This window comes from Cynoglossus semilaevis, chromosome 17 (assembly GCF_000523025.1).
Source record: "Cynoglossus semilaevis isolate Cse_v1.0 chromosome 17, Cse_v1.0, whole genome shotgun sequence".
NCBI classification, from domain to species: domain Eukaryota; kingdom Metazoa; phylum Chordata; class Actinopteri; order Pleuronectiformes; family Cynoglossidae; genus Cynoglossus; species Cynoglossus semilaevis.
Genome location: NC_024323.1, coordinates 8,565,070 through 8,576,012, shown reverse-complemented (window position 1 = coordinate 8,576,012; position 10,943 = coordinate 8,565,070). Strand labels below are relative to the sequence as shown.

Genomic DNA, 10,943 nt, shown 5'->3' with positions numbered 1-10,943 from the left:
TTTCTTTAGTCTTTACAAAAGACGTGTGCCTTATTTAAGTTGTCTGGACAATAAAACTCAAACCCGAACACACTGCTACACAGATAATAATAATAATAAAAAAGTGTTCTTTAAGGATGTGACCAACTAGAAAACTCGCCTCTGCCATGACATTTCTGTAGTGTTAAATTATGGTAAATAAATATAATGTTGTTCACTGTTAAAATCTCTGAAAATCTTTTTATCCGTTTGCCTGATAAATAAAGGTTAAACTGAATTACGGGTTTGAATGTCATTTCATTTATGTTAACCTAAACCTACTTTTCTGAATATGGGGTTTAGTGTTTGTTTATTAATAAAAACAGCATGGTCTTGGACACAGCTGACAGCATACCTGTTGACACTTGTGGCAAGAAGCAATTTTAGAAGAACCCTGCAGAGCTGGGATGTTGGAAGTGCAGTCAGATATTTAAAGTGATAAAAAAAATCAGCTGCACAGTTGAGCAGGGGCACGCATGAGGGCGGTTACTGTTTGTGTCCTGTCATCGCCAAGGACAGAAAGTCTCACAGGTCACATGATTCCCGCTTTAATTCTCACCTACATTTTTGCTTGAGGTCAAACTGATCAATGTCTTAGATCAAAAAGAAACATTTCCATCGCACAACCAACTAAAAATAAAAACATTTGATAGAAAAATAAGGCTGGACTGACAAGAAAATAATATTTATTTTTTTACTTGGTGTCAAATACTGTCTCAAGGCCAAGTACTATATACCAGTATTTTCTTTAGCTCAAGTAACATAAAGCAGTAATTATGTACTTCTCCTTCTACCCCATATTGTCTTTCAGTTTTCTATGTTGTTGTTTTTCCTCGCCATTACAGCAGACACCTTCATCTTTACATTCAACTCCCACAGGGACTGTGCACGCCTCATGTTGCACTGTCCCCATCTTTGCACATTTGATCTTGGGCCTGGTGAGAAACATTCAGACCTTCTCCTTTTCCTTCCTACTCCATGCTTAACTTCAAATATGGAGCCCAAAGAGTGGGACTGGGTTTACTGAAAAAAAAAACATAACCCTCCATTCCCCCAATGTGCTCACCATTCCGACATTATCTTCCGACCTTTGCTTTTTCTTGTCATCCGCTTTCAGAAAGCCCTCATGTAGCAATAGGCAGCCATTGTTAAAGAGACAGGCCTGAGTGAGCCACTTCAACCAGACTAAGGTGCGCTGAAGCCACAGTTTCAGGTCACAGGAGAGCAGGTCTGAGTTCTCAGTGCTGTGTAACTTTAGAGTTTTAATTACAGAGCATGTGATAAAATGGGTCACAGCTTCCTGATAACCTGTTTGGTGAGTCAGAGGCTGGTTGTCACCCAGACAGAGAATAAACCATAATGTTGGCCAATGTTTCATTCTAATGTCAATACATCTCTATGAACTTCCTATAAAGCAACAGCCACCATCTGCCTCTGTTCTGACAGTTAGAAACCACACACATGTGACTCACTATCCAAAGTCTGCGTCAACAGGATACTGTTCCCAAATTAAGTGTAAACTAAACATACATAAACAGAAGATTTAGCGTTAGGGTAGAGATTAATGTCATTCACACCATTAATACAAACACCAGACCAAACGTGAATGAGTCCGAACAGAGGATGCTAATTTTTCGATCTTCTTCAAACAAACGCACCTTGTCTCTGCAAAAATTTTCTTGTAATTTGTGCTGCATAAGGTCTTTCACTGAAAAACTGAAAAAACAAACACACAATAAAACCTAAAACCAATATTAATTAATAAAAAATGTCATGTTAAGGCAGATTTTATCCATTGTTACTGATGCTGAATGTTTGTTGATTTCCTATAGTATTCCCAAGATCATGCAACTCTGTCTATGTTATAGTACTATTCTAGAAGAGAATATTTAGTACTTTACTTTCAATTGTTTAGCTTGTTTTGTTTTATCTTAATTCTGATGCATCATTCGATCAGTGTGTCATGGGCAAAAACAAGTCTTTGTTGTTGAAATTAACCTGTGCATTTAATGCTAGTGTGTGATGAGTCAGGAATGACTGACCAACATCAAAAGCAGACTGTGGCTTCCACAGTTCTAGAACTAGCAATGGAGATGAGCATAAAATGACTATGATATCATCTGCATAGAAATGGGGGCAAGCATTTTGAAAGCGCTGTTCCGAGACCCTGCAGCATTTAACCACATTGTGGAAAGATCAAGAGCCAAAGAAAAATGAATCAAGGCCTAAAATTGTGCAATTCAAGCTCACGTGTTCCATGAAGCCAGTCTTTCTAAAAAGTAGTGACTTTACTTGTTGCCTCGCAGGACACGACAAGCTCCACAAGACAGCACTGCACCAAGATCAAATTCAACACAGTACCAAGAACAGTAACCGAGCTGCTCAAATGTTAGACCTCAGGAAATAGTGGAGGACAATTTCCTCTGAGCGAAACATTATAGGCACGAGCCTGGCTCCTGGAGGTTTGGGGCCGCCACCACTGGGCGGCTCCAATTAGATGGGGGTTCCCTGCTGTGCCAGAGCTAGCCTGAACACAGGAGCACCCGAAACAAGCCGGAGGAAGAAATGTAGGAAGGAGAAAGGGGAAACACATACAGCTCAGAGCGTAGTGTTATGTTTGGCAAACATTTCACCTCACGTCTCTCCCTGTCTACACTTCTGGCCCCTGATCACGCTGCAAACTGATCGGTGGAAAAAAAGGAAGAAAAAAAAAAAAAAAAAGAAACCTTTGGCCCGGTGGGATTTTGGGGACCAGGGGGAAAGCTGATAATTTCCTCTGAGCGAAACATTATAGGCACGAGCCTGGCTCCTGGAGGTTTGGGGCCGCCACCACTGGGCGGCTCCAATTAGATGGGGGTTCCCTGCTGTGCCAGAGCTAGCCTGAACACAGGAGCACCCGAAACAAGCCGGAGGAAGAAATGTAGGAAGGAGAAAGGGGAAACACATACAGCTCAGAGCGTAGTGTTATGTTTGGCAAACATTTCACCTCACGTCTCTCCCTGTCTACACTTCTGGCCCCTGATCACGCTGCAAACTGATCGGTGGAAAAAAAGGAAGAAAAAAAAAAAAAAAAAAGAAACCTTTGCACGAGTGAGATTTTGGAGACCAGAGAGAAAGCTGCTATTATTTGGGGCTGACTTTGAGCTCAGATTTGATATCTCACACAAACCTCACCTGACTTGAAATCCTATCTAGATGGAGAATCAGGTTTAATGTAAATAGAAATATTAACAATTCACAATAAGAAAGTGAAAATTATTATTGATGTGATTTTTTTAATAAGTAAGTGTCCAACTTGTTTGACTCGTCTTTTTCTTAAAGCATCTTGTTAACATTGTAACCAGATTCAGATTGTTGACCTTCTCATTCTTTTATACCTTTATATAAAGAACAGACTCGACTCTTCTATTGTAATAAGATACTGTTTTAAAGCCCCTGAAGTATGCTATTGTTCATTTTACCCCTGCCCTTTCTGGGGGTATTAATCCCATTGCCATGGTCTAATGCTGAAATCCCCAGTAGAAACACCTAAGAAGACTGGATCAGCTTGACCACACATGGTATTTGACCCCCCCCCCCACACACACCCAGCAACATGTCTTATCAAAGGTTCAACCCTGGTCAGTGCTCAGCGTCTGAGAGGAAGTGGCTACATCTGTAGGCCGTCCACTTGTTTTGCCTTCCACACGGGCTTTGACATTGGCTCTGATGCAGGTGCTATGCTCTGGAAGGTGATTAGATATCATCACTCTTTCATTAACTTAGCATTTCTGGTATCAGGGTGACTGTGCGGAATGAATGGTTCTTTTCATGCGGTGGCTCTACAAAACAAGCCTCGCTGAAAGGCCTGGTTAGGATGGGTAATGAAAGGAGGAAACAGACAGGATAATTCTAGCAGAAGTAAAATCAGAAAAACTATGAAGGATTGATGATTTGTTAAACCTCTGGGAGAAAAACATATATTGTTTTATAATTGTAGGGTTGTCAAAAAAAATGTCAATTGTGATAATTATTTGTTAATTGTTAATTTATTAATTTAATAACTATACTTTTTAATATTTTTGACATTTTTCATATTTTTAACTCCATCATTAGGCTTTAATCATGATTATTCCACCGCTACTCTGTGATTAAACAGATTTTAAACTGTAATCATTCGACAGGCCTAATTCCAACTAATATTGGTTTGAGGTGAGAATAGTCAATCATTTAATTAATTTCAATGAAAAATCAAAAAACAAGAGAAAGAAAACAATATATAGCACAGCTGTCACCATGTGCAACCAGGAAGGAAAGTAGGAAAATACATTGAAGTTTATTTTTAGAATCACTACGTCACGGTCGACAACAAAAGCCTCATTTTCACTTGACACTACAAACAGTGCGGTGGTGCGGTGGTGCGGAGGGCTCCATGTTCCATTACACTGCTCTCCAGCACATACTGGTTCTTTGTGAAAGGTGTCTCTATGTCTCTGTGTGCAGGCAGAAGTGCTACACTGACATCATCCAGAGCTGGAGATGGGACTTTTTCATGTGTACCAATGCCAAGGAGCAGCTCCGCCGGTCAGCCAGCCTGAGTCAGCGCTGCATACGCCCCAGACACAAACGTGCAAGAATCCATGACGCAATAAATGTTCACAAGTTGCATACAGTATCTTCTCAAAAACCACTTCTCAGCAGCCACAGATTGTGATCGGAGAACAAGTGACATGAATATCTGCCTAGACAAATAAATAGAAATATTTACACATACTACGATCTGCTTATTGGTTAACATTTATTTAACATTGTATTTCATTGACTGATTTTTAATTTAAAAACATTTTAACATATTTGGCTTGTAATCAAAAGTCTTTATGCATTATTTTGCTTGTTATTTTGACTCATTTTATTTTGAGAATCACCATGGTCTTCAGTACAAATTAATTCGAGTTTTGTCCAGGTATTCAGTATCTGTGTTCAGGTATGCCTCTTTGTATAAATACTCTAAAAGTTTGAATTTTTTGATGTGAAAGTCTTTTGTTTTCAAATCTTTACTGTTCATTAACTAATGACAATTGCATATCAGTGAAAAATAAAATCACCTTTTCTATTTATTCCTGTGTCACCTGTTCTGTGTGGTGAACACTAGCACATTATTAATTCCTGCTAGTTCTCATGCAGGTGTCATAACATTTTGTCAGCACCTGGACAATAAGCTTTTGTCATTCTGGCGTAATTACAGCCCGGTCCCTATTATTGGAGATTCAGCAGCGTGACCTGCTGAGATGTCACCCTGCTTTTATAGTATTGTCATTGTCTTTTAAACTGACTCTGAGGTCACTTCACCTGAAGGCATGGAAGGCAGCTCAGAGTCACTCAGCAGAGTTCAATTTGTGTGCTTTTCAGGTGTGCTCGCAGAAAGGTTAGAAGGGGGGAATATTTACCTCGAGCAAACAGCTGCACGTTTAGTCCGCTGCAATTATAAGCTGCTCTTTCTGCAAACTCAGCACACACACTTTATAACATAAGAAAATATAATTGTGACTTTTATCAGGGAACAATTGGTTCCACTGCACTCCCACACAGAGTGGATTTCCTTCCCTGCAGATACTCTATCAACAAATGCCCGGTGTGTTTCGGTTTACTAGAAACCAGGAGCAGATAAGAGTCTGATAACATGAGCGCTATCGTCAGAGAAGGCCGGAGAAAAGAGGCGATGTACCAAAAAGTGTGCCGTAGGAGTTGCTACACACTGGCGGTCACAAGGCTGAAGCCTGAGAAAAAATCTGTTTGGACAGTATCGCCTTTGTAAACTGCTATCTACAGTCATTTAGGTTTAAGAAATACAGTGAAGTAAATAGCACAAGTCATAATGACATATGTTAAAATAATAGAAAATCCCGTTTGCAGAAAATGTTGAAATACAAAATGAAAACAACCTCAATTATGTGCTTTGTTTGTTTTTATTTTGTGTTTTCAAATTTTGGATCCAGTCACAGGCTGGACTGGACAGATTTGGCCTCTGGGCAGCCAGTTGGTGATGAGTGAAGTAGAGTTTTGCTGAGAGTTTAAGGGACAAAAAAATGCAAAAATTTAAATTTTCAGTCGCCAAGTTGAAGTAAAGTGACATTTAAAAAATGCAAATATAACCTTGTCTCAATTCTAGCTCTTTTGTGGACGTATATATAAATGTTTTTGGGTGCATTACCAAATAACAGGATTGGGTGTTAAACCTTGTCTACCAAATTTGGTTTTGTTTATTATAATTCTGAAATATCCATCTCTACAGGTTTTTCTTGTATTCTTTATGGTAAAGCCATTTCTATGTGTCTTCACTGCTTCCCTTAGACGTTAACACCAAAGCCACTGGGAGCTGTTGTGGTCCAGTGTGGAGTATCACAGAGGTGTGAGAAGGTCCCAGCGGAGAATATAAGCACATCCATCTGACGGTGTCAGAGCCTTGATAAGTCCTGTTTAAACTTTAGCCTTTGCAAAATGCAGAGAGTCAACAGTTGCCAGTGACAAGAGCTCTGTGATGTGTTTAGAGTCAACACAAGGGGCTGCCCTCTCATCTACCCAAGACGCTCACTGACACTGGACCATGGCACAGTCCAGATGAGTATGGAAAGAGTTGAGTAAAAAAAAAAAAGAAAAAAGAAATTACACTTGAGGTATCCGGAAGGAAAGTTCTGGTAGTTTGCTGAAAGTATTTTTCTTGCACTTCTCAGCTGTGTCTGGGGCAGTTGGCGCTAGTTGTGGAAAGTCTCAGACGGGTGAGATGCCGACAGTGAGCGCTTGAAGCTGCAATCTCACATTGGCACACTATTTATCACCTGGTGAGTTCTTCTAATTCTCTGTGGTTTCCACATCAAATCATTTAAACACATTGGTGCAATTAGAAGAGAATGCAACAAATCAGTTTTATCTTGACATTCGCCAACTCTCTGAAGCGTCGATAAAATATGCAGACTCTATATTCACTGATTTAATACGGATTTAAATGCATGGTAGGGAGTGTTTTTAACATTTTGAGAAAAAATTGCTGTATACCTAAGAGGTTTAGCAGAGACTATAAAACAATCCATTGCACATATACTTCATCTGCTACGTTTTTTTTGTCATGAGGGGCTCGCTGCTCAAACATTTGCAGTGGAATTTTGAAGAGCTACAAAAGGTGGAAGACATGATTTGGCAGTTTACCCTCAGTGTTTGTCTCGAAATTTTGACGCCATGGCTCGAAGTCAAGCTGAGAAATTTCCCAAGGCTAGCCCGGCCCGCAGGCGGATGCTTCCTGCTTAAGGTGGGTGCCCGGGCCCTGAAGACCTAAGGTGTTCACCGCCGCCTCCTCCCTCTCCCCTTATTTGGCGATGCGTCAGTCTGCAGGGCACCTCGGACCCTCTGCAGTCCGCACCGCGGGGGCACGAACATGCCCAGCCACACCTCTGATGTCTCTGTGTTAGCCACCACTGGGGTTTCCTCCTCTGTTTGTCGAGACCTCACAGCATCGAGAGTGACAGAACCTCCCACAACAAACATCTCCATTTAAAAATACTTCTAGTGAGACGGATGTTCGTCAGGTTTGCACATACAAAAGATGTGTTCAACTCAGAGCAACTATCAGAGCTGGTCATTAGTTTGACTTTGAGAGCACTTTGAATTTAAATGATAAAAAAAAACTGTAATTATAGATATTAAATGGCGATACAATAAGGATTCACAGGCCATATGTTTTTACTTTTCTTCCCTGTTTTTCTCTGACTTCAGCTGTGAAGAAACAACATTTCTGCACTCGTGTGTGCTGGGCTTTTTGAATGGGGGGCAGTCTTTCAGGGCATCCTGCCGCAGAAACCACCAACTATTGAGAGATGGAGCAAAAACAGCAAGTTCACCTCTGTGACTGGCATATCAAACGTTGATTTATTTAAATAAAAATGTCACACTCTGTGAAGAGACTATAAAGAGTTCATATGAATGGAAACCTGACCTAAACTAGCTTCGCAGGATTATTTTCAATATGTTTTATTTATAGCAAAGAGTGTGCTTCACATAACAGGAATGACATAAACATTTTCATTTACTACATGTCATCACTTTACATGGGCATTTTTATGGCTTATAAACAGACCTGTGCTATAAAAAGCACATTTTACATTTTAACCTTGAATATTTTTAGAACTGTGGACTTAGATTTTGAAAAATAAATTATTGTGACTTTAATAACAACTGCCCTAATAACATTTTCTATGCCACAAAAAGACATGCACATATTATTATTATTATTATTATTATTATTATTATTATTATTATTATTATTATTATTATTATTATTATTATGGGAGTAAGTAACGGAGTAAATAAATCGAAAAAAATAAAAACGTTGTCTCGTGTTGACTTTTGTACCGACATAAATAACAGAAAACAAGAAAATCACCTTGTTTCACCACGATTCCTTCACTGACTCAAGAGTTTCTGGGTCATTGTCGTCCCCTATTGGTGCAAGTAGTCAATGAACAGACGCAAACACAGAAGCTGGATCTCCTCTATAGAATTAACCGTCCCTGTGCAACATTATACTACAAGTGTCTTTACACCTCATCGTTACTGAAATAATAATTTAGTGATCGTATTATCTAATTATTTTTGTTGAAAAAAAAATCTAGATGGGTAAGTATGGTAACCGATAGGGACATGATTTCTAAAATACATATTTCTAAAATTTTATTGACAGTTTTTGTGCATTATTATTAAAATTGTTTCACGTATATGAGTGAATTAAAATAATTAATACGTTTCACAAGTTTTTATATTTGATAGTTTTTTTGTTATTACACTGCTGTAATCTCACTGAACTACACTTGTTTGAAATGTCATCACATCGGTGCTAGAATTACAAAACATTCCCTGTATTTAAAATAATATTTCGTTAGATAATTTAGCGTTTTTGAAATCTTAGATGTAGAATTGAGAGCAAAAACACATTTTTAGCGGAAAGGGCAAAAAAAAAAAAAAACCTCTTGATGATCGGGGTTTTTGCTGCTGTTGACTGCAGGACTCCACAGCCGAGTCATATTACGGGCCCGCCCCCAAAACAGATTGAGCCAATCATCTCCTCGCCGTCAAACATAAATCCAGGCTTCGCCCCTTCTGTCCCTATAGACTCCTCAGCCATCCACAGAGCGCGGCAGCTCATACTGTCACCATCCTCTCTGAAGTCACACTTTTTAAGCGTCAAGCATCAGAACGCGACCACGTCTCTGCAAAGTTGTGAAAAGTTTACAAAGGAGCGCCGAAAACTTTTATTTCTATTTTACCCTCTTTCTTCGCTCTAAAAGGATTCAAGCTCGCCACTCAAGCTGCGCGCTCTCTCAAGCAGGCTGTCAGTGCAGCTCCTTGGCATCGCACTTGGATTTGGAGAAGAGGACTTTCTCCCCTGCGCACTTTTTTTTAATCAGTAAAAAGCGGTTCTTTACTTTTTTCGCATGAATCTCCTCGACCCGTACCTGAAGATGACAGATGAACAGGAGAAGTGTCACTCTGACGCTCCGAGCCCCTGCATGTCTGACGACTCTGCCGGCTCGCCCTGTCCATCAGGCTCCGGTTCGGACACCGAGAACACCCGTCCCACCGACAACCACCTCCTCGGGGGTCCTGACTACAAGAAAGAGGGCGAAGAGGAGAAGTTTCCTGTCTGCATCAGAGATGCAGTGTCCCAGGTGCTGAAGGGATACGACTGGACTCTGGTGCCGATGCCAGTGCGCGTCAACGGCTCGAGTAAAAACAAACCTCATGTGAAAAGACCCATGAACGCCTTCATGGTTTGGGCACAAGCCGCACGCAGGAAACTGGCCGATCAATACCCGCATCTGCACAACGCAGAGCTCAGCAAAACTCTGGGCAAACTTTGGAGGTAAGTTGACTTTGTCACATTTATTCAGTCGACCGAGGTGCGTTTACGCACAACTGGTTTTGATAAAATACGCGACCCGTTTGCAATTAAGTTGTGTAAAGTTAATTTTATGTGATTATCTGTTTGCTTTAAAATACATTAGACGCCATTTATTTATTTTTATATTTTGTGATTTACCAGATTATGGCTTCCGATCACATTTTTATGTATTTTTTCTTTATTCAATATTTCATTCTAGATTGCTCAACGAGGTTGAGAAGCGTCCGTTTGTAGAGGAGGCAGAGCGCCTGAGGGTGCAGCACAAAAAAGATCACCCAGATTACAAATATCAGCCAAGGCGGAGAAAATCTGTCAAGAACGGACAAAATGAAGCAGACGACGGCGAGCAGACGCACATTTCTCCGAATGCGATCTTCAAGGCCCTGCAGCAGGCCGATTCCCCTGCGTCCAGTATGGGCGAGGTGCACTCTCCAGAACATTCAGGTGTTTACTCTTCCCATTTTTATTGCTTAGAATTTCTGAGTAGGTTTTTTTTCAGTGTGACATTGAACTTTATCTCCATTCCCACACTTGAAAACATTTGTAAAGATCGGTTGTAGATCTATAAATGCAAACCTAACGTTGTCTTCTCCCATCAGGTCAATCCCAAGGTCCACCCACACCCCCGACCACCCCTAAAACAGACATGCCCTCCAATAAAGCCGAGCTGAAGCGTGAAGGGCGACCCATGCAGGAGGGCGCCAGTCGTCAGCTCAACATCGACTTTGGAGCGGTGGACATCGGCGAGTTGAGCAGCGACGTCATCTCCAACATGGGGAGCTTTGACGTTGATGAGTTTGATCAGTACCTGCCACCTCACAGCCATGCTGGATTGCCCAGTGGAGCCCAGGCGGGCTACACCGGCAGCTATGGCATGGGCAGCTCCTCTCTAGGCCAGGCAGCTAATGTTGGGGCCCATGCTTGGATGTCCAAGCAGCAGCAGCAGCAGCAGCAGCAGCAACAGCAGGCGCCGCAGCCGGAGGACACCCTGCACCCC

At 41.0% G+C, this 10,943-nt stretch overlaps 1 protein-coding gene and 1 long non-coding RNA gene across 3 annotated transcripts in view; one reads left to right on the top strand and one right to left on the bottom strand.

Annotated features, from left to right (window-relative positions):
* The window catches only part of LOC103393001 (uncharacterized), a 210,601-nt gene that overhangs the window by 73,527 nt on the left and 126,131 nt on the right, over positions 1-10,943 (bottom strand). The gene's annotated exons all lie outside the window — the stretch shown is intronic.
* sox9a (SRY-box transcription factor 9a) overlaps positions 8,871-10,943 on the top strand; it is a 5,388-nt gene continuing 3,315 nt past the window's right edge. The window contains exons 1-3 of one of the 2 annotated variants that reach the window (XM_017040189.2): positions 8,871-9,907; positions 10,146-10,390; positions 10,546-10,913. In XM_017040189.2, the coding sequence (XP_016895678.1) occupies positions 9,480-9,907; positions 10,146-10,390; positions 10,546-10,913 (1,041 nt within the window). In that variant the 5' untranslated portion in view covers positions 8,871-9,479. 2 annotated transcript variants of the gene reach the window in all.